Source organism: Balaenoptera ricei, chromosome 9 (genome assembly GCF_028023285.1).
Source record: "Balaenoptera ricei isolate mBalRic1 chromosome 9, mBalRic1.hap2, whole genome shotgun sequence".
In the NCBI taxonomy this organism is placed as follows: Eukaryota; Metazoa; Chordata; class Mammalia; order Artiodactyla; family Balaenopteridae; genus Balaenoptera; species Balaenoptera ricei.
The window spans coordinates 111,797,231-111,825,198 of record NC_082647.1 but is presented as its reverse complement, the minus strand read 5'-3'; the positions used below and the strand labels follow the sequence as shown (position 1 = coordinate 111,825,198).

The following is a 27,968-nucleotide window of genomic DNA, read 5'->3' as shown; positions in this document are numbered from 1 at the left end:
TGAGAGGGGATGAGAAGGGAAGGAGGGCAGGTGAGCTATGTCCAGGGCAGGGGAAGGTCCTTGGACATGCACGTGGGGAGAGGACGACATGGAGAGAAGTGTCCCGGGGCAGGAGAAGGAGACGGAGCCTCCGGGCAAGAAGACAGGGGGCCTCCTCCTCTGTCTGAGGCTTGTTCATTCTCTACGCAGACCTTTGTTGGAAAGGCTCCCAAGGGTGGGGATGGGATGTATTTCCTCAGCGCTAGAGAGACCCAGGGGGAAGCTCTTCTCCTCCAGGCTGATGCGGGCCTTTAAAAGCTGAGGACCTTCCTGGTGGTCCAGTGGTTAGGACTCTGAGCGTCCACTGCAGGGGGTGCGGGTTCCATCCCTGGTTGGGGAGCTAAGATCCCGCATGGCGCGCAGCGTGGCCAAAAAAAAAAAAAAAAAAAAAAAGCAGCTGCTAAATCTTGTCCTCGGTCTCCCCAGCAGACACCACACGCTGACACTGTCCCCCCAAACCCAGGCAGGGGCCCGGGGGGAGCTGGGGTCTGAGGGTTTACATAAGGTCAAGTGTAGGGCAGTCCGTGGGCCTGGCCGTCCCATCCTGTTAGGCCCCCTGAGCTCCTGGGCTGTGGCCACTCCTCACTGCCGAGGGCCACCCTCTCCCCTCAGCCCTTCCTCCCTCACGGGCTCCCCAGGGGGGACAATCCATGGTGAGGACCACAGGAGCGGCCACTGAAAGCTCACGGCCTTGGCCTGTGGGGCTTCAAACCCACTCTCTTCAGAGATGACACAGCCCCAGAGCTGTCTAAGCCTTGGTGTCATCTTTCCGACTAATCTGTCTAATCCTCCATTTCTGAATCCCCTACAAATTTCATTTGCATTCGGAAACATGTCCAACGTCAAGATGATCAAACAGATTTTGAGGATGGAAAAGAAGTCTTTGTGAAAAGAGATAAAATGAATCAGGATTATTTTGCCTAGAGAAAGTTGGTAAGTAATCCAACGATTATCTTCTTTCCCCAGAAGCTGGCAGGGAGCTAGCTGTCATTTCCAAAGAAGACAGAAAAAGATCAAGTGGTTCGATGGTGGAAAAGGATGAACTTCCTAACCAGAGGGCTGCATATCTCATGTGGGCGCCAGCCGCTCCCTGAGCTGAATGCATAGAGACTTTTCACCACTGGGAAAATGTAGCCCTGGACGGTACCTGCTTTATAAGGCAATGTCCCTGCACAGCTCAGGCATCCTGACGGAGGGATGCACCCAGGCTCGATGTCGTGTGTGTGTGTGTGTGTACAGTGAAATATATAGAGCTAATATCCAACTGGAGGTGGGAATGCTATACATGGTGCTTATTAAAGTCCAAAAGAAATCCCAGGAAACAACGAAGAAAGCCTGACCTCAGACAGGGTGTGACAAGAAACAGAAACAAAATGAGCCTTTAATTCTGGCTGTTGTTAGACTCAAATTAAGCTGTTTCCCCTTCTGGTGCCTCAGTCTCCCCTTCTGCGGGACTAACGCTTGGCCACTGGCTGTAGGGTTCAAAGATTTTAATCCGTTAAGTCCCCCCAGCTCTGGAGCACAGCCCCCTTGGCATTCACAGCTGGCCTGAGCAAGCTTAGCAATACAGCCTATACGATCGCATCATTGCTGTGCTGTGCTGAGTGGGCCACCTGTGGGCACTGAGAGGACAGTTCTAATTTGAGGGACATTTATTTGCTCCTAGCTGGCTGTCTCCACCCACACGATGCAATTCTGGCTGAAGTCGAACCACAACATGAATGATTAATGGGTTAAATCGTTCTTCACGGGTACCTGCCTGGCATTTGGGGTGCATTCACTGTTAACCGGACACACTGCGTTGAGCGTTGAGAGAGAAAAGCTGGAGGGAAGAGGCACACACATCCCCAGGCAAGAATGGAAAGTCTGGAAACCCAGCGCCGACACCAGAGACCAGAGAGGTGAGGCGTCGACACAGATGAAACGAGAGGCACGTACATGTGGGTCTCAGGTCGGAGGCCTCGGAAATAGCGCCTTCCCCAGGAAAGCCGAGAGGCTCTGCCACGTCTGTGTCAGGAGGAGGGTAGGGCGGGGGCGGGGGGAGCACTAACTGGGGGGGGCCCCGAGCAGTGCCTCTGGGAGGCTTCTGTGGCACCTGCCGTCCGACACCTACGTGGAATCAACAGGGATTACTTCAGGAGGTTAAGCCCAGAGGCCCTCTGTCTCCAGTGGAGGGTACGTCACCATCACTCAACTACACCGAGAGCTCCAGATGCAGACACACCTGGGACCAAGGGCAACCACACTCAGCACTAAGCCCAGCCTCACCCGACATCAAATCCAACCTCATCCGTCACCAAATGCAGCCACACCAGGAACCAAATCCAAACACACCCAGCACCGCATCCAACCTCACTCAGCACACCAAATCCAACCTCTCTAAAGTTTTAACATTTTATATATGTAGGGTCCTATCCTTGGGTTAATTTGAATATACTGCACAGTTGCCATTTGTTTCTGAAAGGCACAAGTATTTTTAAAGGCTGAAATTACTATGAAAAGGTCCCTAAACAGCTCTGTCAAGATAAAAGGAACTCTTTTTCTTCACATTAGTCTTTTTCAGGTTCACAGGTTTGTGTTGTAGCTTATTCTTGTTGCTTACATCTATTACCTATTACAGATCCAATAACCCCTAGTTTGATTTACCTCTTTAAGCCCATTTATACTATCAACCTCTTCCATTGTGTGCGGTAACAGTTTTTAAACTTTGTTTTGAAAAAGGATCCTGGGCTGGAGAAAGGGTGGGGATCTCCCCCAGGCCAGTCTACCTCTCAGACCAGCCGAGCAGCCCTCTTTGATCTGTTCACATTGGGAATCTATTTACAATTTTCTATAGAAATGGTTATCTTCTGCTAATAAAGTTTTTGAAAGTTAATGACAATATAACAAATGATAGGAGCTACTAGTATCATAAATTGTGCTCATGATTATTTCTTTAAAAAATACTGTCTTCAAGCTCTAAAGTTTAGAATCTTCCAGTAATTAATAGAGTCTACACTTCATGCCCTTCATCAGACTATTAATAAAAATATTAAGACATCATTTCTTCATCAAGAAATATATCCATTATTCTTTCTCTTGCTTATAGTTCTCTAGACTTGGAAAAATATTAATTTCCTCATATATACATATCATTTCCTCCCTCAAAGTGCAAATAAGCCAAGGCGTCTGAATGAGTGTGGTTTGCTTGGCCCAGGTAAGCACCTGACATGACAAGCCAACCCCAAGGGCAAGGCAGGTAGAAGAATATCCTCTCTACTGGAAGGCTTCTTTTTGTTTACCAAGAAATTAGGTTCGAGACCCAAATCCAGCCAGCTGCAATACTACTTTAGTGCAAGTTCCAAAAAAATTTTAAATTTCTGTCTCCAGCCATCTGAATACAAAAAGAAGTTCAGCATATTTTGTTGTGGTTTGGGCTACTTTTTCAAAATTATTATCTTTTAACCTAAAGCCAAGACTTTGGTTAAAAGTTCTGCTCTGGTGCCATTATTGTACTTTTAATTCATGGGGATTTCTGATGGGGATGGAAGTCTGCTTTGAAATGGCCACCAAGACCGCTGACCTCAAAAAATATTCAAAGTTATTGACAGGAGGAAGGGAGCTTCTGGCCTCCTCCTCAATCCACAAAACAAAAGTCTGTGGACCAGAGAGAGACTCATAGCAGTTACTACCATCCATACCTCCTCTTTGTACATGTTCCTTAGAGAGGGAACTGTCCCTACCATTTTCACTTTAAAATGCCCATCTCCCTTTTTCTGAGACCCCTGTGAGTACCAGCTGCCCACCCCCAGGCCAGGCTCTCCAAACTCGTTGGACACAGACCTTGGTCCTTCAAGGCTGAATCGGGAGGTCCCTCCAGGGGTTAAAATGGGCTGGCCTGGAGGTTGGCAGGATTCACCACATCTACACTACCCTAACCATGGATGCTTCTTAGAATTTCAACAAGAACTCTCAATCTGAGTTCATCATCCACTTATGAAAAGAGTGGGGAGAAAGCTTGGAAGGCAGAATGGGAGTCTCATTATGAAAAAAAAAAAAAGAAAACCAGGTTTATTTGAAGGAGCTTCTGATCACATTTCCTTCAAATTAGATAGATAGTTTCTCCTTTGGGAAAGACGATGGACTGACATGAAATATTGGCTGTATCTCCTTAGCAAAATCGATTCCCAGGCTGTGAAATGCTAAGACATTAAAATCGAGGTATTGGCCAGGGGGAAAATGCTGACCAACAGCCAAGTAGCTCTTATGAAAGGTTTAGGGACCAACAATGTGACCACTTATCCTTGGGCGTCTTTTCCCTTTGGGGGCTGCAGCCATGAGATCAACGGCAAAACGTGAGGCTGCCCGGGGGGAGACTGAATGGCACTCCTGTAATGACTGAAGCACTTGAGTCAGGGGCTTATCTCGGTCCCTACATAAATGAAACAACAAACACTGAATGATTTTAGAATAAAATTGGCCATCCATGGCTGGTGGACCTAGAGACCCCCATCTCTTCTCTCCCTTGTAACATGAGGGGCTAGGATATCATGGTCGAATACGTCTCTGCTCACAGATACCAGGATTGCACCCTCTTTACTCTGGCTTCTCTTTTTCTCAGAGAATACCATACAGGAAAGCTCTATAAGTGGAGATCAATTCCAAAAAGGGTGCTCAAAAAATGACTGAACTGTTGTCACATGATCTATTGTATAAACGCCCTGGGGTCGAGATGTCTTTCACACCAGCATCCACGGGCGCCATCCTAGGACTCGTCCCCTTCCGTCCGGGAGACGCCCACCAGCTCTCCATCACTCGCACTCTCCGAGCCTCCTCGACCCCCCACGCCTTTCCCACCTTCTAAACGCCCGCATCACCCCCAGAAACTATGCCTGTAGGATATCCTTGGCTCACAACCGTTTATTTCCAGACTTTCTTTCTTTCGCCTAAATATTTTGCGAGTTAATGCCATCACGGGGGAAGCCACGGCAGGGGTGAGTAGCAGCGCTAAGATGCAGGAAAAGCACCCAGAGGCGCGCGGACGCCATCACTCACCCGTCCTGCCTTTCCTGTCCTCCTCCCTGTCCTCCGTGCGGGGGGGCACCAGCGGGCTGGACGGCGGGGCCTGGGGTGGAGGGGGAGCTGGTGCACGCCTCTTCTTCTTCTGTAAGTCCATCTGTGACCCCAGAGACACCTGTGAAGCACAAGGGAGGACAGACAGTCAGTGTGAGGGTGGCTGGGCACGTGAGGGAGCTGGCCGGCGTGACGGGTACCCCGAGAGGGCTGGCAGGTTGCCGGTCCCCTTCCTGGGGCTCCTGGGCAGGCGGTGGAGGCACGGGTGTGAGGGCTTGCTGGTTGCCCGGGAGTGGCCCTGAGGGGGTGCAGGGATGCTCAGAGATGCCCCCCAAGACCCCTAGGTGGCAGGGGGCGGGGGCTCCGCCCCGTATTTCCTAGGGGCTCCAGGCAAATCAGAAGACTTGGAAATCTCTCCTCAGCGTAAATATGAGAAAGGGGATCCTGAGCTCTCACTAAATGCAAAGACGCACTATTCCTTCTGGAAGCTTCACCTAGGGCCCCATGATGTGCCCCTGCAGAGGAAGGACAGAGGGCATCTCTGGCCTTACCCTTGGCCTTTCTCTCGCTCTCCTGCCCCTGCAGCCAGGGCTTACATGCAAAGATGAACTATTCCTTCTGGAAGCTTCACCAAGGGCCCCATGATGTGCCCCTGCAGAGGAAGGACAGAGGGCATCTCTGGCCTTACCCTTGGCCTTTCTCTCGCTCTCCTGCCGCTGCAGCCAGGGCTTACATGCAAAGACGCACTATTCCTTCTGGAAGCTTCACCAAGGGCCCCATGATGTGCCCCTGCAGAGGAAGGACAGAGGGCATCTCTGGCCTTACCCTTGGCCTTTCTCTCGCTCTCCTGCCGCTGCAGCCAGGGCTTAAATGCAAAGACGCACTATTCCTTCTGGAAGCTTCACCAAGGGCCCCATGATGTGCCCCTGCAGAGGAAGGACAGAGGGCATCTCTGGCCTTACCCTTGGCCTTTCTCTCGCTCTCCTGCCGTTGCAGCCAGGGTAGCAACTGTCCACAGGCCGACCGCCCCGCACCCAGAACCGCAATGGATTTGTCAGCCCATGGGACACCGGCATATGGGACACCACGCTCCCAGCCAGCACGGAAACCCAGCTCCTCTGGGAGACTCAACAATGACAAATGCACAGCTTCTAAAGGCGGCTTGTTAGGATCGAGCAGGTCTCGTTGTTGAAGGGGAAATCCGTTTTGTCTGCAAGGCTGGATTCACTGATTCCAGGTCTCTGTTCCTGAAAGGGTGCAAACGGTTCCTCTCCTCTGCACTACAGACAAAGCTTTCCTGCATCCACCGTCACTGATGAAACCGCATGTAAAGAGCACTGCACCGCCCGCAGAGGATGTGCAAGGCACGACAGATGCCTGTGCTTGGTTCCTGCCCTGGGGGGCTCACAGCAGCCCCGGGCCTCCAAGTCCAAGGAGGCCCTGGTCCTCCAAGTGCTCGTCCTGGGAGGGGTGCTGCCAGCACCCCCTGCTGGGCCTCGAGTCCTGCTCTTGGAGCCCCTTGGTTTACCAGCTCAGGCTCCCGGTGGGTGGAGTGCGTGTCTCCTCCTACCAGGGAGGGCGACCTCCTCTTCCGGGCCGGGCCTGGTGTTCTGTGTGTGTGTGTGTGTGTGTGTGTATGTGTGTGTGTGTGTGTATGTGTATATGTGTGTATGTGTGCATGTGTGTGTGTGTGTATGTGTGTGTATGTGTGTGTCTGTGTGTGTATGTGTGTGTGTACGTGTGTGTATGTCTGTGTGTATGTGTGTGTGTATGTGTGTGTACGTGTGTGTATGTCTGTGTGTGTATGTGTGTATGTGTATGTGTGTGTGTACGTGTGTGTATGTCTGTGTGTATATGTGTGTATGTGTGTATGTATGTGTGTGTATGCATATGTGTGTGTATGTGTGTGTGTACGTGTGTGTATGTCTGTGTGTGTCTGTGTGTGTATGTCTGTGTGTGTATGTGTGTGTATGTGTATATGTGTGTGTATGTGTATGTGTGTGTGTGTGTACGTGTGTATGTGTGTGTATGTGTGTATATGTGTGTGTATGTGTGTATGTGTATGTGTGTGTATATACGTGTGTAGGTGTATGCGTGTGTATGTGTGTGTACGTGTGTGTACGTGTGTATGTGTGTGTGTATGTGTGTGTGTGTGTAAAAGGTCTTTTACAACTTCATCAGTAATACATATCTATTGCAATTTTTTTTTAATTATAAAAGGAAGAAAAAAAATCCCTTAATTGACACTCGGATTAACTACTAACAATTGGCATACATTTTTCTGGTCTTTCTGTTTTCTTTTAAAGTCATATTTTTTCTATCCTTCTACCACAATACATTATAACCACCTCCTATACCTTTACAATTATATGTTTTATGAAAAACATGGACATGAAAAGGCAAACAGTTCCACAAGGCTTAGAGTCAAACCCGCAGCTCCTAGCCCACTCCAGCAGCAGCCACTTCAAACTACTTTTGGTCTAGCATTTACTCCATTTTTCTACATAATGAGCTTATTCTGCTGTTTCTTAACTTTTTCCATGTTAGATTTTGGCTTCCTACTCCAGAAGTTCTTTGAGACACAGGCTCACACACAGACACACGACCCCACACATACTTCTCCTCCCCAGTCTTTGAAAAAAAGTTAGAGCACAATATTCAAATTAACATTCACTATTTAGTTATCCATATAGAGTTATAATAGATATTATAATTATGAAAACAGAAATTTTCTTCAAGAGCAACTTTCTGCAGCCGAGACATATAATGTGCATGTTGACTACATTTTCTTTCTAGATGAACTTTCGTTTGCTCTGAACTTGATAACTGATTTGTTTTCTTACTTTTTCTTCTCACTGAATTTCCTGGAAATTCCTTTACCCAGATTTTTTATCCTTTGCTTCCTGGATCCTATGCCTTTTTACAATTCACTTCTTCATTTTAGGGGGGCACTTTCTATCAGCTTTCTGAGACAAGATGGGTATGGGGTAAAATTCTGAGATCTTGAAAACCTAAAAATGTTTGTGTTCTCTTACACTGAGCAGTCAGCGTGGTACCTGTGAGGTCTACACCGGAAAGCTCTCTCAGGATGCTCAGCTCTCACGCCACTGTCTTCCAGCCTGCAACCCTGCAGTGGGGACACCCCACCCCCATCCCAACCCCAGGCTGGCTGGCTGTCTTCCTTCCTTCCACAGGCTTGAGCATCTTCTCACTCCTTGAGCCCTGGACCATCCTGACATGCCCTGGGTGAAGCTGCTTTCACCCTCTGCTGGGTCATCCATGGTCCCCAGCCATCTGTACATGCTGCGATCCTGCAGAATGTTCTAAGTGCTCTTCCTCAAAGATTTTTTTCTTCCTTCTCTTTTCTCCTTTCTTTCTGGATTCCAATTAGTTGAATGCTGCAAGTTCTAAATCAATTTTCTAATTTTTCTTGAATATTCTTTTTTTTTAATTGAAATATAGTTGATTTACAATGTTGTGTTGATTTCTGCTGGACAGCAAAGTGATTCAGTTATAGATACATTCTTTTTTATATTCTTTTTCCATTATGGTTTGTCAGAGGATACTGAATATATTTCCCCGTGCTATACAGTAGGACCTTGTTGTTTATCCATCCTATATATAATAGTTTGCATCTGCTAATCCCAAACTCCCAGACCATCCCTCTCCCTGCCTATCCCCTTGGCAACCACAAGTCTGTTCTCTATGTCTCTGAGTCTGTTTCTGTTTCATAGATAGGTTCATTTGTGTCATATTTGAATATTCTTGACTAATTAACATTTTTCCCTCCTCTCTTAGAAATGCCTTTTATTTAATTATCCAACTCTTCTGGCTTTTAAATTTTCGGTTACTATATTTTAAATTTCCAAGTGCTCTTTCTTGTTATATCTTTTTGAAATAGCTTCATGTATGTTTCCTGGATACATTCTCTTCTCTTTTCTCTCTGAGGCTGTTAATTTATATCTTTAAAAATATGTCTTTCTACTCAGCCATAAAAAAGAATGAAATAATGCCATTTGCAGCAACATGGATGGACCTAGAGATTGTAATACTAAGTGGAGTAAGTTAGAGAAAGACAAATATCATATGATATTGCTTATATGTGGAATCTAAGAAAATGATACAAATGAACTTATTTACGAAACAGAAATAGACTCACAGACATAGAAAAGAAACTTACAGTTACCAAAGGGGAAAGGTGGTGGGGAGGGATAAATTAGGAATTTGGGAGTAACGTACACACACTACTATATATAAAATAGATAAACAAGGGAACTATACTCAATATTTTGTAATAACTTATATAGGAAAAGAATCTGAAAAAATATATATATAACTGAATCACTTTGCTGTACACCTGAAACTAACACAACATTGTAAATCAACTATAATTCAATAGAAAGTGTCTTTATTTTCATTTTCTTTAGTTATACACACTTTTTCTCCAAGTTCCTTTTTGCTCTCTTTGTCTTGGCCTCTTGCCTGTCACATCCTGACCTTGCCTCAATTTCTGGTGATACTTGGCCCGCTGATTAAGCGTGCTTCTGTGGACAGGGTCTGTGGACACTCATGGGATTCCGTGCGGGTACCTGGGAAGAAATCTGGTGAGCTCACTGGGGGATCCCCAAATATCCACATCGGTAGGATCCTCTCTTCCGACCTCCTGCCTGCAGGTGGCAGCTGGCCTTGCAGAGTAGGGTCCAGTGGGAAGGCTTGGCCTCTCATGCAGCGCTGGGCTTCCCCGCTCCCTGACGTCCTAGAGTCAGTCTCTCTCCTTCTTTCTCGTCTGGAGTTCATGGGCAGACCTGCGGCTGTCCGTGGCCGGGTGGGGCCTGGAGGCCTTGCTGCTTCACAGCCAGACGGCCCGTCCTTGGTCAGCAGCTCTCCTGCCCACTTCTGTGCAGAGGACTTGCATCCCACCGTCCTGAGTCTCGTGGAGGCCGGGCCTCTTCTGATGGCCTCTCCACCCGGCCTGCACCTCTCAACTTCTTCTGCTCTGCTAGGAATTTAGCACCATCAACTCATTCTAGTTCCAAGTGTCTACTGACAACTGTCCTTGTTCCTTCTCCCCATCTCTTTGCCGTCGTGGACTAATAATGCTTTTTGTTCATTTTAATGGGGTTTTGAGAGGAGAGAGCTAGACTAGCTCGTTCCATCAGCCACATTTCCCCATATCTTTTAAAGGCTGCCCAGTACTGCATGGATTCCTGAAGCCACAGTTCATTCAATTCACCCCTTTTTTCTTTGGTGGAATATTAAGACTGTGGTTTTGGCTATGACACATTAAACTTTGTAGACCTCCTTTATCTTTCCCATATGCCTTTTTCTTTCTGTTCTTTTCCTTTTTTGAGTTTCCAATACATTTCTTGACTGCAGCCTCTGAGGTAAGGAGCATGCAAGACTGGAGGAAAATCAGATTCAAACACTGTTTCCCAATGTTAAGAACCCTTGTCACGTGGTTACCTCGCACTGAGCTCGGGATTAAAGCCACCAGGACTTTTTGAAATAAATGGTTGTCAAAGCTTTCCACTTTTCTGTTAGTATCTGCGCACAACTCTGGTCCTTGGTTCTCACTGGGGCCTGGGTGCCCGGGGTGGGTGTGTGGCTGGGCTCTTGGGATACCCTGCTCAGGGGGGACCCTGGTCAGGGGTGGGCTGCCTGCTCTTATCTCCACCTGTCATAATTCCGTCTCCCCCTTTTGTCCAGCTGCGGATGATGACGTTGAAAGGCAGAGAGCCTTGGCTCTGGTACCCGGGTTTCTTCGTTCAGGGCTGACATCCATCCATTCGTTCGTCATGACGCTCAAATGCTGTGGATCTGCCTGCCTGTACTATTTTCTCGTACACGTTTCTCAATCTCGTCTTAAAAGATGGCGAGAGACTTCGTCATTTGTTCACTTGCTCTTTCCATTAACCAACAAGCCACTGTTGATTCCTTATGCTGTGACAGGAATGACAGCGGATTCAAAGACAGATAAAGCTCCTGACCTCACACGGATGCCCACCATCGAATGAAGGAGAGAGAATTCTATAACATTACGTGATCTTCTTTTGGCTGGAAACACTGCCAAGAGCTGTAATTTGGGGCTGACTTGGGGACATGGTTTCCTCTGTGAGTTCACGCTGGTTGATCAGCGCCCGCTAAGCTCCCACTGACGTCTGTATAATAATGACGTGCTCCGGATTCTGCCTAGTGCCAACATCAAGTGGGAGAGAATTAAAAAAACAAATGGATCAGGGAAGCAATTCTGGCTCACCAGCTTGGAAAAGCAGTTTTACCCGTTGAAAGAAAGTTCTGGCTCACTCCTTGTTACAAGATTTGGAGAAGCATCAAGACCCTCAAGCCTTTGCCAAGATGGCCCAGCTTTGCCCCTGGCTGTCCTTTTCCCAGAGATAATCACAGCCACTCGACAAACAATGGCTGGTGACGATGTGTTTTCCCTGCACACGGCTACTCCCGATCAATTAAGGTAATGTCTTTGCAAAGTGTTTTGGCAAAGTCTGAGACTCCAATCAACAAGATCTAATGGGCAAAAGGTTTTTTCTGCAGCTTTTGTTAGTTTAAGGTGTTTAAACAAAAGTGTTCTGGTAGATGTATTTACAGACTTCTAGAAAATATTGTTAACATTGGCAGCAACGGAGATTTATTAAACATTTACTAGGGGTGCCAACAGTATCTCATACGACTACCTCAGAGAGGTAATTTCACTACCTCTGTTTTACAAAGGAAGAAATTAAAGCTTGTTGAAGATTACTTGCCCAACGTCAGACAGCTAACAAGTGGGCGGAGTGGAGATTTGACATTGGTTTAAACCATTTTCCTCAGGTCTGGAAGAAATAACTCCTTCAGTTTTGAGTAGAAATGTCCATTCCTATGATCCCATAAGCAACTAAAGCCCAAGGAGTCCTCATTGTTCCACGTGGTACAGTACCCACCTGCTGGATACATCAGAAACCAACCTATGCTTTGCTTTAGAAAACAGTGTTAAGGCCCAAGGCCTATCTTTAGCACATTCTTTGAGGAGCACTTGAAATCTAGTCCTGCTCACTTTCTAGAACTTGTACCTACCACTGTTTTCCTTCTTAGAACCAGGACATGCCGTGGCCACTTTTAGTTGGGCAGGGCTAATTTTACCCTGCATCCCCTCTGGTGACCAGTAGCCAGGAAGTGTTCCCCAATGGCAGAATCAGAGCCCTGGATTTCTTGGATTTTTTAGAAAGCATCCGTTCCACTGTGGCTGCTTTGGTCTCTGAATCTCATTGTGTCAGTCACGTGTAATGTGACTAGACTCAGAAAATTGTTTAAGAGGGAAGGGAAGTTCTGATGTAAAGAGATTGAGTAGGACTCTTACCATGAAACCCAGGGCCCCTGTCCCCACCTTGGCTTCTGCACCTTGCTCAGGGTGAAGCACTTGGTAGGAACATAATCAAGTGACTGAATGACGGTGTGTGTGTGTGTGTGTGTGTGTGTGTGATGTGTGTTTATTTTCCACACTCCTTTATAGTTCTCATCTACGTGCATACACATTTTCACATTATTCTTGGAGGAAGTGGACATATTCCTCTAGGTTTCAAGTGTTTAGCTACAGGAGACACATCACTAGATTTGAGGGTCTGTCTACGTTATGAAATAAAGTTAGTATGGTTTTCAGCACTTTGCATTGACCTATGTGTTCATTTGTTCTTTAGTTCATTCTTTCTTCCATGCATTCCTCCATCCATCCATTTGTCCATCCGTCCATCCATCCATCCATCCATCCTTCCAAGCACATGGGTACTTGGTACCAAGCTCCATGCTAGGCACCAGGCACACAGAAGTGAAAGAAGGAAAACCAGGGGCATTTCTTTCAGCCCCATTGAAGGGATGGCTCATGTGGGCTTGACTGTGCTCTACTGGGTCCCTGCTTCCTTGCCTTTTCTCAAGCTGTTCTTTCAGCCTGGAATGCCCTTCCTTTCCCAACGCTTCTATCAATCTTCTGCCCCTGCTGAAATCTCCCTCACTCTTTACTGCTACTTCTCAGAGAAGACCCCAGAAGTCCCCTGGGTGGCAGTCAGTCAGCCCCTCTTCCTGCCCAGATGCAGGAGGGGAACATTACTCAGAGGACAATCCTTAGCTCACTGTCCCTTGGTTTTCGCTCACTGCTGCCATGCCCAGCTCCCCTGTTTGCCTCTGAGTTCTGCACAGTAAACGGCATGATTTATTAGTCTCTGAATTTCCACAATTCCTAGCCTAGTGCTTTTACGCTTTAGGAATCAAATGTTTGTCGAATACAAGAAAGAATGAAGCAGGCATTTTATATAAATGGAGCATGTTATGGAAGGAATTTACAAATATGAGAGCCTGTAAGCACAACACAGCCCTGGCCCTGTATTCTCATTTCTGTGTTGTGCAAAATGAAAATACTCTATTGTTTTTACTCTGACAAATCAAAGTCATATATGCGCACTAAATACAGTTCATATAATAAAGGGGCATATAAAGTACTAAGTGAAACTCCTACCTCACCTCTAGCCCCAAAAGATAACCTCTGTTCAGCCTGATGTGTGTCCCCTCAGTCTGTTTTCTGTGTATCTATGTATGTGAATATTTACAAAAATGAGGACATGCTCTCTTGATGACAACTGCTTTTTTCTCCTGTGATGCTGTCCATTGTTGGCTGTGGATCTCTCCAAAGTCCTGAGGACAGGAAGGGCCCACCCCTGCATGGACCACCCATATTTACCTGTCCTCAAGGTTTGGCATTTCTGTTATTTCCAATTCATCGCTCTTTCAAATACATTTGCAAAGAGGATCCTTACATATTTATCTGTTTCCACTTTGTTCCCTTCTGATACGGCTCCATAAAATCACTGGCTCACAAGCAAAGCATTTTTTTTTTTTTTATATGAATGGCTGGATTTTTATTTATTTATTTATTTATTTATTTTTTGGCTGTGTTGGGTCTTCATTTCTATGCGAGGGCTTTCTCTAGTTGCGGCGAGCGGGGGCCACTCTTCATCGCGGTGCGCGGGCCTCTCACTATCGCGGCCTCTCGTTGCGGAGCACAGGCTCCAGACGCGCAGGCTCAGTAGTTGTGGCTCACGGGCCCAGTTGCTCCGCGGCACGTGGGATCTTCCCAGACCAGGGCTCGAACCCGTGTCCCCTGCATTGGCAGGCAGATTCTCAACCACTGCACCACCAAGGAAGCCCGCAAAGCATTTTTAAACGAATTGAAATCAGGATCTCGAAGTGATATCCGTGCTCCCATGTTCACTGCAGCATTATTCACAATAGCCAGCATGTGGAAGTAACCTAAATGTCCATCGACAGAAGAACAGGTAAAGAAGTGTGGTACATTCACACAACAGAAGAGCACTCAGCCATGAAAAAAGAAGGAAATTCTTCAATATACCACAAGGCGGATGAAACTTGAAGACGTGGTGCTAAGTGAAATAAGTCAGACACAGAAAGACAAACACTGTATGATTCTATTTACATAGGGATCAAATAAAATAGGCGAATTTATCGAAACAAAAATCTACAAACCTGTAGATTTTTGGATGATGCCCATTCTGGCTGGTGTGAGGTGATACCTCATTGTAGTTTTGATTTGCATTTATCGAAACAAAGAGTAGAATGGTGGTTGCCAGGCGCTGGGGGAGGGGGTCAGGGAGCCACTAACCAATAGGTGTTTCAGTCAAGCAAGGTGGGTGAGCTCCGGGGGTCTGCTGTACAACCTTGCACCCAGGGTCAACAGCAGTGTATCGTTCACTTAAAGATTTAAGAGGGTGGGTCTCATGCTAAGTGTTCTTACAACAATAAAATAAAATTTAAACCAAAAATATGAGACATGTTGCCCAACAGACCTTCAGAGAGGCTGTATTAGTTTAAACCCTCATCAACACCCTCTTAACTGAATTCAACAAGAGAGCAGAGACAACCATTCTGGTTTTTTATCAGAGTCAATGAAAAGTGTCCTAATAACTTTTTATTAACTTATTTTTATTACTTTTTAAAACATCTTTATAGGAGTATAATTGCTTTACAATGGTGTGTTAGTTTCTGCCGTATAACAAAGTGAATCACCTGTATGTATACATATATCCCCATATCCCATCCCTCTTGCATCTCCCTCCCTCCCACCCTCCCTATCCCACCCCTCTAGGTGGTCACAAAGCACCGAGCTGATCTCCCTGTGGGATGCAGCTGCTTCCCACTAGCTATCTATTTTACATTTTGTAGTGTATATATGTCAATGCCACTGTCTCACTTCATCCCAGCTTACCCTTCCCCCTCCCCGTGTCCTCAAGTCCATTCTCTAGGTCTGCATCTTTATTCCTGTCCTGCCCCTAGGTTCTTCAGAACCATTTTTGTTTTTTAGATTCCATATATATGTGTTAGCATGCGGTATTTGTTTTTCTCTTTCTGACTTACTTCACTCTGTATGACAGTCTCCAGGTCCATCCACCTCACTACAAATAACTCAATTTCATTTCTTTTTATGGCTGAGTAATATTCCATTGTATATATGTGCCATATCTTCTTTATCCATTCATCTGTCAATGGACACTTAGGTTGCTTCCATGTCCTGGCTATTGTAAATAGAGCTGCAATGAACATTGTGGTACATGTCTCTTTTTGAATTATGGTTTTCTCAGGGTATATGCCCAGAAGTGGGATTGCTGGGTCATACGGTAGTTCTATTTTTACTTCTTTAAGGAACCTCCATACTGTTCTCCCTAGTGGCTGTATCAATTTACATTCCCACCAACAGTGCAAGAAGGTTCCGTTTTCTTCACACCCTCTCCAGCATTTATTGTTTGTAGATTTTTTAATGATGCCCATTCTGACTGGTGTGAGGTGATACCTCATTGTAGTTTTGATTTGCATTTCTCTAATGCCTAGTAACTTTTTAAATTGACATTCTTTAAATGCTAAGATTAGCATTTCTTAATGATTAAAATGATTTTTTAATGTTTACTTGTGTCTGTGTGAGAGAAAGAATTTGTAGTTCTAACCATTAAGCTTTTTCTGTCTACTGTGGTGTTAGCCGTTTCTTAATAATATCAATATGTATGTGAATTACAAATATGTTGTGAATATTTTCCCTAGTTTCTTATGGCCTTTTAATTTTCTGCTTTTTTTTTTTTTTTTTTTTTACTTTTTTTGGAATGTGAAAGTTTATCTAATTCAATCTCTCAGGTGCCCCCTTCTTTTTTTTTGTTTCTAACCCTGTGTCATACTAAGAAAGGGCTTCTTGATTTCAAAATCTAAAAGTCCCTATTATTTCAATGTAGTTTCCTGGCTTACTTTTTCACACTTTTATTTTAAATCAACCTGGGCATAATTTTTTACATGCTCTTCATTTCCCCCAAAGTGATTAAACGAGCTTACAGCACAAATGACAACTATTTTACAAATCTGCAGCCACCTATATTATCGTAAAACAAAATTCAATAATATCACACACAGAATGAGGTGTGAAAAACTGGTGTTGTGACTGACATGTCCTTTCGTCCCCGAAGCATCTCATGCAGCAAGAATCTGGCCTGCTGGGAATCTCACCTCTTCAAAACCCAGACCAGAACCATGAAGAACCGGGCTGCCAGCTCATGTCTATGATTAGTTGCAGGAGGCCCCTGCCCAGCCACCCCTGCCAGGCTCCTGCCTAAGCTCTGTCCCTGAAGCCATCTGATTTTACCTCCACGAAACAATAAACCCAGAGTTTCCTGGGGAGAGTCAGTGTCAGATCCGAGAATTCAGAAAAATTGGTGATGCGGTCTAGAAAGATTTCGCTCTGTACTGCTTAAATAACTTCTACAAAAAAAGAGACTTGTACTTTAAGGGATAAATCCTTAGTCATCTAAGGCAGTTATTTCTTTATCATGTTCTCATTCTCCAGGGACACCAGGATGCCAACTTTAGAGTATAATGAGGTTGCTCTGGATTAAAATGTAAACCTACATTTTCAACTATTCCTTTTACATGGTGATTATTCCATATAATTTTCCTTTAAATACACTTGTACTTTTAAGAGGAGGAGCAAAAGGATTATGAACAAGAACAGCCTAGAAAAATACATCAGCAAGATGAGAGCATAGCATGGAGGTCGTGCTTGGACCCTGGAGGCAGAAAGCCCAGTTAGAGTTTCGCTTCCACCATGAGCTGTGCAATATTGGATAAGTTGCTTGACCTCTCTGTGCCTCAATTTCTCCACTGGTGAAACAGGGATGAAAACAGTTACTGTCTCTTTTGGTGACTGAGAAGATCAAGTGAGTCATATCATGAAAAGTACAGAGGATGCTGTCCTCACTGGTGGGCAGCTTCTACTAACATCTTTCACCTTACCCCCTCATCACCCTCCGAGTCAACGGCAGACAAGGCAGTGGGTCCCTGGGCAGCTGGAGGTCACCCCCAGAACCGGACCTGGCTGGACCGAAGTCTTGGATTCAGCTCTTACAGGGAATGGCGGGGTCCTCGGAGAACGTAGTCAAGCTCTGCCTTCCTAGTTAGGTTTCCGGAGGTTACATGCGCTGACAATACCACCCTGCAGAAAAATGAGGCCGCCCTGGGAGCTGTGAGCAGCACAAAATCTAAGCCAGCTGCACACGCCTGCTCAGATACCAATGTCTCTGTGCCTCACTTTCCGCTTTTAAATGGAACAATAGTAGCGCCCACCCCACAGGGCACCATAAGGCATCACGTAAGCATTAAATGTGTGCTCAGAAATATCCCCAGCTGCTAGAAGGTGATATAGATCTGTTTGCTAAAGAAACAGGAATCAAGTTGAATAACGTCAAAGAACACAAAATCTTAGAGCTGGAATTCCAACTCTTTTATTTTACACATGAGAAAGCAGAGGACCAGAAGTTTCATGATGTTTTCAAGATCAACTCCACCTGACTCACCTTGATCAATGAAACAGAGAACGATGATGATTCCCAGCTTACGTGCTGAGAGGAAGATGCCGTGCTGAGGGCTTCCTACGCAACCCCATTGTCTTGTTTAATGATCAAAACCACCTCTCACTGTCCAGAAAAGGGAAGTGAGCTCGGAGGGGCTGAGCCACCTGCTGAAGGCCGCAGAGCTGACTGCTGTCTGACACTTCTCTGTGCCACCTGCTTACACAAGGGGAGACTGGGGGACACATATTGGGCTGGCCCATGGTCCCCCGCATAACACTCTGCCTTGAAGGTGGGCTGTTTGCTTGATTTGCTGCTGTCTCATCAGCACTGGGAAACGTCCTTGGCGTATTTTCGGTGCTCACTAAATATCCATTAACTGAGTCAATGCTGTTACCGAAAGCATCCATATGATGAAACCAGCATCTGTTTTTCTCTTAGGGCGGGTACACTCATTGGGTGACTTTCTAAGTGCCTATTATGTGTCAGATACTGACTTGGCACTGAGAATAAGAGGTGAGCAAGACAGAACCTCGGGGCTGGTTTTAGTGGAAGGGACGTGGGTGATGACCAGACGTCTCGTGGACAGTGTGCTGCTCCTTGCCACATGGGACACCCCTGGAGAACCAGTTTAGGGGGAAGACAAGGCTTCTGGTTTTGGCCACGCCTGTGGAGCTTTCTGGTGGGCAGGCTGGAGGTATCCCACCGAGACACTCGCATGGCAGTGGCACCGAAGCTAAGCACGAATGGGACTGCCCAAGAAGAACGTCGGGCAAGAAAGGAAAATACAACCCTAAGATGGTCTCACTTTCATGGGGCTGCTTTAGAATGGAAGATTCTAGAAGGCCGCTGGAGAGTTGGGGGCAAGCCGAGGGGCTCAGCGACGTGGCGCAGGAAGTGAGCGGGAGGGTCAGAGGCTGCCGAGCTCGGGCAGGGTAAGGGTGTAGAACGCCATCGTGCAGGGGGGCGCCGGCCCTGGGGAGAATAGGGCACCCAGAGCAGTGCAGCATGGGAGAGACAGATGGGCTGGGCGGGCAGCCCGGGGTGGTGTGCAGCGGCAGGGGGTGTGACAAGGGTGAGATGGAGCGGCAGGGGGACAGGCGAGGGGTTGGGGGCTCACTTAGAGGGCCTTTTGCCTGCACATTCCTCCTCGGGCTCCTGGGACCTGAGCCAGCCCCAGGGGCAGTCCTTGGGCCACTTCCTTTTATCCCAGAGAATTTTCAAGGTGATTCCTTCCAGATTCAATGCCTTTAATGCCAGCTTTGTGCAGAGACTCCCAGATTCACAGCTCGGCCTGAATTTCTCCCCTGAGCTCCAGGGCCACACACCTAAATGCTTGTTGACAACAGCACCTGGACATGGGCATCTCCGCATGTCCCAAACCAGCCCCTTGCTTCCCTCCCCAGACCCGCGCCTCCCCCAGCCTCCTCCACCTCAGGGTAACGGTCACTCCCTGTTTCTAGCGGTTCAGGGCCGGATGCCCCAGGCGTTCTGGAGGAGCCCACACCCCTTCAACAGGTGGCTCTTTCTCCGTGTCCCTGTCACCACTCGCTTGAAGCCACGCTTATCTCTCACCTGAACAAGTGTGACAGTCCCTCCCTGGCCTCCCTGCGCCCACCCCAGACCCTTCCACACAGAAAGCCGGCCACGGTCTGATCAAAATTTGCAAATGCCTCCAGTCCCATGTCCTGCCTGCAATTAACATGTGAGGCCAAATATATTTGTAGTGAGGTGGATGGAGTTAGAGTCTGTCATACAGAGTGAAGTAAGTCAGAAAGAGAAACACAAATACAGTATGCTAACATATATATGGAATCTAAGGGGAAAAAAAAAAAAAGGTCACGAAGAACCTAGTGGTAAGATGGGAATAAAGACACAGACCTACTAGAGAATGGACTTGAGGATATGGGGAGGGGGAAGGGTAAGCTGCGACAAAGTGAGAGAGTGGCATGGACATATATACACTACCAAACGTAAAATAGATAGCTAGTGGGAAGCAACCGCATAGCACAGGGAGATCAGCTCGGTGCTTTGTGACCACCTAGAGGGGTGGGATAGGGAGGGTGGGAGGGAGGGAGGTGCAAGAGGGAAGAGATATGGGAACATATGTATATGTATAACTGATTCACTTTGTTATAAAGCAGAAACTAACACACCATTGTAAAGCAATTATACTCCAATAAAGATGTTAAAAAAAAAAAAAAAAAAAGATACTGATTTCATTTCCTTTGGGAATATACCCAGAAGTGGAACTGCTGGGTCATATGGTAGCTCTATTTTTAATATTTTGAGTAATCTCCATACTGTTTTCCATAGTGGCTGCACCAATTTACATTCCCACCAACAGTGCAGGAGGGTTCCCTTTTCTCCACATCCTGGCCAACATTTGTTATTTCCTGTCTTTTTGATAAAAGCCATTCTGACAGGTGTGAGGTGATAACTCATTGTGGTTTTGATTTGCATTTCCCTGATGATGACTGACGTGGAGCATCTTTTCATGTGTCTGTTGGCCGTCTGGATGCCACTTGTGACAACACGGGTGGACCTTGAGGGCATTATGCTAGGTGAGATAAAATCAGACAGAGAATATAAGGAATCTAAAAAAGCCAAACTTGTGAAAACAGTAAAATGGTAGTTACCAGGGGCTGAGAGGTGAGGAGACAGGAAAGAGGTAGTTTCAGGGAACAAACTTGCAGAGCGTAGATGAATAAGCCCTGGAGACCTAGTACCCAGTGCGGCGATCATAGACAACAATATTGTACGATAATCATCAAACTTGCTAAAACACTAGATCTTGCTTATTCCCACAAGAAAAAGAGAAGTGATAATTATGTGATGGGACGGAAGTGCTGACTGTGGCTACAATCAGATTACAGTGTATAAATGTATCAAATCGGCACGTGGGGCACCTTAAATGTGCACAATGTTATATGTCAAATAGATTTCGATGAAAATAAAAGTAAAATCCTCTGGCAGAAGCAGCCGAGGTAACGGGATGGGAGTGGAGAGTGAGCTCTGGGGAGAGGGAACCTCTGCCGTGAAATCTGCCGTGGAGCAGACCTGCGGGTCGGTGTGGACCAGGCTGGCGCCTGGGGTGGCTCCAACCTGCTGGCCAGGTGATGGGGAGCCCAGCTCTGTTCTGGGCACCGACAGAGACTGTGCAAGAACCCAGACAGATGGCAATGATGCTGGCCACGGCCAGTGCCTTTAAGGGGAGGAAGGGGAGGTAGCATCCAAGGAGGAAGCAGAGTTCCAAGTCTGGGGCTTTAGGTCAAAGAGCGTCACTCGAGGAGTGAGCAAGTCCCAGAGCTGGCCGTGGCCGGCCCCTGAGAGTGAAGAAATGTCGCTGCCATATCAGTACACAAAGTGTGTTGCAGCCATCAAGCCGTCACGTTACAGCTGCCCTGACGGTGAGCCCTGAGGGAACTCAGGACGGAAACAGGGTGCCCGCCATCCAGCCGTCAGCCACTGCAGCCCACCCCAGCGGTGCACCCTAAGGAGCCTGGGGATGAGAAAGCACAGGACACTGGCCCCAGACGGCTGAGGTGCAGAACAAAGGGATGATTTCAGGGAGCCCAGACTCTTGCATCTTCCCATACATAGAAAAGCGTTAAATTCCTTAACTTGAGATGTCTGGTTTTCTTTAATTAACAGTAATCTTTTGATGTTCCCACTACCTGGTCTTTGTTGCAAAAATTCCTATACATCCTGGCTCCCCCCCTTGCCTCTTCAGAGCAGTCCCTCAGAGCAATCTGAGAGGCTGCGCCCTGGGTTTAAGTCCTTATTTTGTCTGCCAAATATAACATAATTCTCAAATTTTAGGTTGTGCACCATTTTTCAGTTGACACCCCAAGAGCATGTTTCCGTTGGGATTTGCTTGTTTCTGCTTGTTTACTTATTTAGCCGTGCTTTTCTCAAGGATGCTTCCCTTCCAATGCACCCGGAGACACAGCCCTCAGCTCCAGTCTGCTCAGCTGATCTGTCCTCCAGGGGTGTCTAAACACCTGCCCTCTAGACCCCTCCCCAGGTGAGCGAGCCCTTGGGGAACCAGGGCTCAGGTATTAGTACTAACATGTGACTTTCCTTCTGGGAATTTGGGAAGGGGGTTCAAGGAGATGATGACATCATATCCTGATTTTACAGGGGTCCCTAAATCCCACCATAAAGAGTACATCCACCCCGTCACCAATGACATAAAATGTGGGGACTCTGAATCTTATATTTCCCTGTACAGTCTTAATTTCACAAGTTTATCTTGCTGTCAGAGGATATGCCACCATTTAATTTTGGTCACTCTAAATAAAGTAGCATTGATTCTGTGTGAGCGAACATCATACTTGATGAAAGCAGTATCCTGGCTGGGTGTTATCTGGGCAGACAGTTGGCACAAATTCTAATTGAACTGATGTGTAACCCTTTCACTCCTAAAATTTAAAAAAAATGAGCCCTTCTAGGAACTATACAAGTCATACATCATAGACCTATGCCCAAGGTGTGGGGAATTTTTATCAGTTATTTGCTACCATTAGATGACTAAGGTCACCATATTTTTGGCCATGGAAATTCCGGTATCCATCCAATGTTTTGGGATTCTGCTTTATTCTTAGTCTACTAAGAAAGGCTGAGATCTCAAAAGCGAACATTTGGAAACAGCCTGCCTCAGGGTCCACCACATGGAACTGGCTAAGTGATTTATGGTAGACTGGTTGGCTTTTACACAGCCCTTAAAATGGGGACTGTATTTATGAACTCCTGTGGAAAAGAGCACCAAGATACCTTGTTAAGTGAGAAGGTATAAAACAGTCTGCATGGTATGTTCCCATTTGTGTACAAAGAGGAAGCCATTGCTTACGCACAGACACACACACACACACACACACACACACACACACACACACTATATCTGAAGGGTACAAAGTGACCATACATATTACTATACTACTTGCTCTTGGGGAGGAGAAGTGAGGGGGAAACGGATGAGGAATAATTGTCACTCCATATCTTTTGATATTTATGGAATTTTGAAACATGTAAAAGTATTACCAGTTCAAAAAATAAATTTAAACAAAACCTTAAGAAAAAACAAAAAGAAAGAAAGAAAGGCTGAAAAGACTCCACCCAAACTCTGATGCCTCAGGTCAACTAAATGACTCCCTTTGGTTGTTTATATTCCATCAGCTAAAATTAAAGCCCTCTTCACAGGTGGGAGCGGGCAAGCTGCCAGGGAAAACAATTTCTATCATCACCATCTTTGGTAATTCCAGAAAGAAAAACACTGGGCATGCTTCATGGAAAGTTATGAGAAAAAACAAAAGTTGCTATTCCAGCACTTTCTTTCTACCTCAGTTAGAACAAAATGCCCTAAAACAGAATACTGATTATGTGCTTTTGGTTTTTAAATAGAGATTTTTAACATGAAATCCTCAAGTCTGATTTTCCTTCCTATTTCCCAATGTGTACCAAAGAATCTTATACCACTTCAACAGATGTTTATGAAGGGTTAATTTTTATTTTAAAATTGCATTAGCCAGAAATCTGTGCAGAGATAGTTCTCTGTAGGTTTACAGTCTTTTTGTTTTTATTTTAATTTTGTTTTTTTCTGGCTTGCTTTTCTTTTTGTAATTTTTAATTTTATTAGAGTATATTTGATTTACAATGTCATGTTAGTTTCAGTTGTACAGCACAGTGATTCAGTTATACATATGTACATATATATATTATTTTTCATTCTTTTCCCTTATAGGTTATTACAAAATATTGAGTATAGTTCTCTGTGCTATGCAATAGGTCCTTGTTGATTATCTATTTTATATTGGGTTGGCCAAAAAGTTCGTTTGGGTTTTCTGTAACATCTTTCGTAAAAACCCAAATGAAACTTTTGGCCGACCAGATATATAGCCATGTGTATCTGTTAGTCCCAAACTCCTAATTTATCTCTCTTCCCCTTTCCCCTTTCCCCTTTGGTAACCACAAGTTTGTTTTCTATGTCTGTGGGTCTAATTCTGTTTTGTAAAAAAGTTAATTCCTATCATTTTTTTTAGATTCCACATGTAAGTGATATCATATGATATTTGCCTTTCTCTGTCTGGTTTACTTCACTCAGCATGACAATCTCTAGGTCCATCCATGTTGTTGGAAATGGCATTATTTCATTCTTTTTTCATGGCTGAGTAATAATCCATTGTATGTATGTACCACATCTTCTTTATCCATTAATCTTTCAGCGGACACTTAGGTTGCTTTCACGTCTTGGCTGTTGTGAATAGCGCATGTATCTTTTCAAATATCATCTTTTTTATGTTTAAAGTACTGGCAGAAAAATGTCTTCCTTTACAATTTCACACTCAGGCATGCAGGAAAGTTGCCACTCACTGGCATCGGCACGCCACGGGCAACCCCTCACCTCTGCCAATGCTTCCCGTGTTCTCAGCAGAGCCCAGGACTCTGGCAGAGGAACAGAACAGGGGTCCAGCCCACCCACGACCCGCAGATAGGACAGGAGACGGGGGGTGTCAGAATTAGAAAGAGGCGCCGGTAGGTAACACAGGATGCAGGCCCAGCAGGGGCTCCCGTAACAAGCAGAGGTGACAACAGGCAGGCTAAGCAGGTGACAGCCTCAACCCTCGAGCACATGATGCCCCTGTCCTCGGGATGCACCCCCGCCAACAAACATCACATCATTTCTTCTTCCTCTGCCAGCATTAGTACCATGGTCCACCACCCCACTTTGGCCAGCTGGTCCCTCGGCCAAAACCGAGATCGTGTCTTCAGAGCAAAATTAAGAGCCTCCTTTGACCACGGCCTCTCTGAGTCTCTAAAACCTCGGCTCCCTCCCCGGCTTCCCCTGAATCCAGGCAGCACCCGCCTCCTCCCCACCTTCCCACAGCCCCGCGGTCCTGGAAGGAGGCTCCGCTTTCTACCCCAGCGGCTCTCCTTCCTCTGCTGATGTTCTTCCGGGTTCCTCTGTCCTTTTCCCCTTTTGCGTCTTACCCACTCCTCTCTTCCCAGCCATTCCCTACACGCAGATAATTCTCAGGCTGCCCACTGTGACCACCCGCCTCTCCCCACCTCGGAGCTCCAGGGACAATCACCAAGTGACTTCCCCTGTGCGTCTCCTGAAGACACAGGTCCCAAATCATCACCTGAACCTAGAGTCCCCTCCGACCTGTCCCTTCCCCGTATCTTTGGATGCTGGGTGTGTCCCAGGTGCTGGGACCCCTCCCGCTGGCACACTTCCTTCACCGCACTGCTCCTGAAGGACTTCGGGTCTTTTCCCGAGTCTCTCAGAACGGTGTCTCCCTCTCTTCTGCTGCTGCCGAATCTCAGGCCCAGAGCATCCTGCCTGGATTACTTTAAAGGTCTCTCACCTCACGGTCTGGCCTCCCTTTCTCCCTTCCCTGAGTCAGTTTCCACAGCGCTCCCAGGTGCACTGGGACCACTTATTTACTCAAAACTTCCCTAATTACCGACTAAGCGCCAGGCACTGTCCCCCATGAGTGGAGAGAGCCTCAAAGAAGACAAATTCCTTCCCTCGACTCACAAGCTCACCTCCTGGTGAGGGGACAACAGGAAGAAACACCCGGATAATTTTAGGTGGTGACCCATCTTATTTAAGACAGAAACATGCTTTTGTGGGCTGAGGATGGAGGGCTCACGTGAGCAGTTAAACAGGAGGGTCAAGAAAGACCTCTCTGAGGAGGCGGACATCTGCCTTGAATGATGAGAAGCAGCAGGAGAATATTCCAAGCAGAGGACAGGAGAGGGTGGGAGCCGCCCGGCTTTGTCGCCACTACACGAGGACAGGGAGGCCCCTGCGGCCAGAGGCCCTGCATGGCGCTCCTGGCCTCGGAAAGAAGCTTGGCTTTATTCGGTGTCACTCCCTCCTTAAAACTGTAAGTAGGATCAAACCCAAATGATGTCTGCAGCAGCCACCTGGCTCCTCGGGGAGCGGGGGACAATTCTTCCTGTCTCATCTCACCCCCCCTGCGGGCCTCACACACCTCAGCCTCCAACACCACCACGGGGTCCCCTCTACCTGCGTCATCCTGTCTTGCATCTAGTAGACTCCTATCCACCCTTCAAGACCCCAGTGCAATGTGCCATCCCCACCAAACATAAACATCCGCCTCTCGCACACCCCAGGACACTTGCACCTGCTGTGGCCACCCCGTCATGCATGCCTGACTTCCCCCTGGACTGCGGCCTCCTCGAAACCAGGGGTAAAGCTTGTCTACCTGTGTTGCTCAGCACCTGGGTCTGGCTCCAGGCAGGACAGGCAACAGCCCCCAACATGTTTTGGCAGGTGGGAAACTAAGCAGGTGCATGTCTGAATGGTAAAGACCCTGCCTATGTAACGCCGTGTATTTATACCACTCTCTTCCCACTTATCCACAGGGACACAGAGCAAGCACGTCCCAGGAAGATGTGAGGTCATGGCCATATCCTGTTCACCTGCACTGGGACCATTCTGAACAGGCTCAGGTGGATTAGCCAGCATCCCACAGAGATTTCCAGGTGGGCATCCATTGCCATTTTCGCCAAATACTCTCTCTCTCACACACACACACACATACACATGCATAGGCTTGGATACAACTTAAGTAAAGCTTGCAAAAGCATTAGAAAGAAAGACAGAAATGCTATAGGGTGGGTTTAAAAAGTATATTCTGAAATAGATTCCACAAATATAGTCAACTGATCTTTGACAGAGGAGCAAAGGACAAAGGAGCAATGGAGAAAATAGTCTTTCAGCAAATGGCTCTGGAACAACTGGACATCCACATGCAAAAAAAATGAATCTAGACACAGCCCCTACACCCTTTTCAAAGAGTAACTCAAAGTGGATCGCAGACCAAAAATATAAAATGTAAAGCTATACAACTCCTGGAAGATAATACTGGAGAAAATCTAAATGACCTTGGGTTTGGTGATGACTTCTGAGATACAACACCAAAGACATGATCCATAAAAGAAATAGTTGATAAGCTGAACTTCATTAAAGTTAAAAACCTGCTCTGCAAAAGACGCTGTCAAAAAATGAGAAGACAAGCCATGGACTGGGAGAAAACATCTGCAAAAGATACATCTGATAAAATTCTGTCATCCAAAACATACAAAAACTCTTAAAACTCAACAATAGAAAACAACCCGATTAAAAATGGGCCACAGACTTTAACAGACACCTCCCCAAAGAAAATATCCAGAGGGCAAATAAGCATATGGAAAGGTGCCCCATATCATATGTCATTAGGGAAATGCAAATTAAAATAATGAGATACCACAACACCATAGTGTCCATGCTTCATCACTAGTTTTGTTGATTTTAGGGCTAGGATTCCAGCAGTATTCTGAAGCTACAAACAAATGCACCAAGCGCAAACCAATACTCAGAATATGTAACAAAAATAAAATATAAAGCACATAAATAATGAAGACTTAATCAGGCTTTATTATTCTATCGGCTATTAGAACTACGCAATGAAAAGTCAGACTTTTATGAACTACCATTGCTATTGTGTCCAAAGTTTCCATTAAGAAACCACGGTCCTACTTTGGTCCCTTCTCCCTCCAATAACTGTATCTCCCCTTACAAAACACTCTTTGTTAAAAGGTTTTTAGTGACTGGAAGATTTGATTGTCACCACCTCCTGGGTCTAAAATGGCTAACATGCTTCTTTAATCTTCTGTCCCTTGGCAAACATGGAAAGCTAAATAGAAAGACACAAAGAACAACACAAAAGATAGTGTGCTTGTTTTGTGGTAATTATCTACTGAAACAATAGATTTTGGAAAAAAAAAAAAAACAACACTTGCTATGGTTGAATGAGTCCTTTATATAGAAATCAGTCTTTTTTCAATACTATTCAAAGTAATTTCTCTCCCCTATCAGAAATGTGTTATTTGCTGCTCTCAGCACTTAATCATATTAGTTTGCTGGAAATATGAAACAAACTTGAACTTGATGAAATTAAGCGTGGCTCTCTTCATATAACCTAA

At 46.1% G+C, this 27,968-nt stretch overlaps 1 protein-coding gene across 9 annotated transcripts in view; it reads right to left on the bottom strand.

Annotated features, from left to right (window-relative positions):
- The window catches only part of COBL (cordon-bleu WH2 repeat protein), a 272,457-nt gene that overhangs the window by 63,392 nt on the left and 181,097 nt on the right, over positions 1–27,968 (bottom strand). For 7 of the 9 annotated variants that reach the window (XM_059934339.1, XM_059934334.1, XM_059934336.1 and 4 more), the window contains 2 exons: positions 5,074–5,212; positions 1,978–2,148 (listed from right to left, as the gene is read on the bottom strand). In XM_059934339.1, the coding sequence (XP_059790322.1) occupies positions 1,978–2,148; positions 5,074–5,212 (310 nt within the window). The remainder of the gene's footprint in view (positions 1–1,977; positions 2,149–5,073; positions 5,213–27,968) is intronic. The other 2 variants (XM_059934340.1, XM_059934338.1) reach the window with 1 other exon arrangement.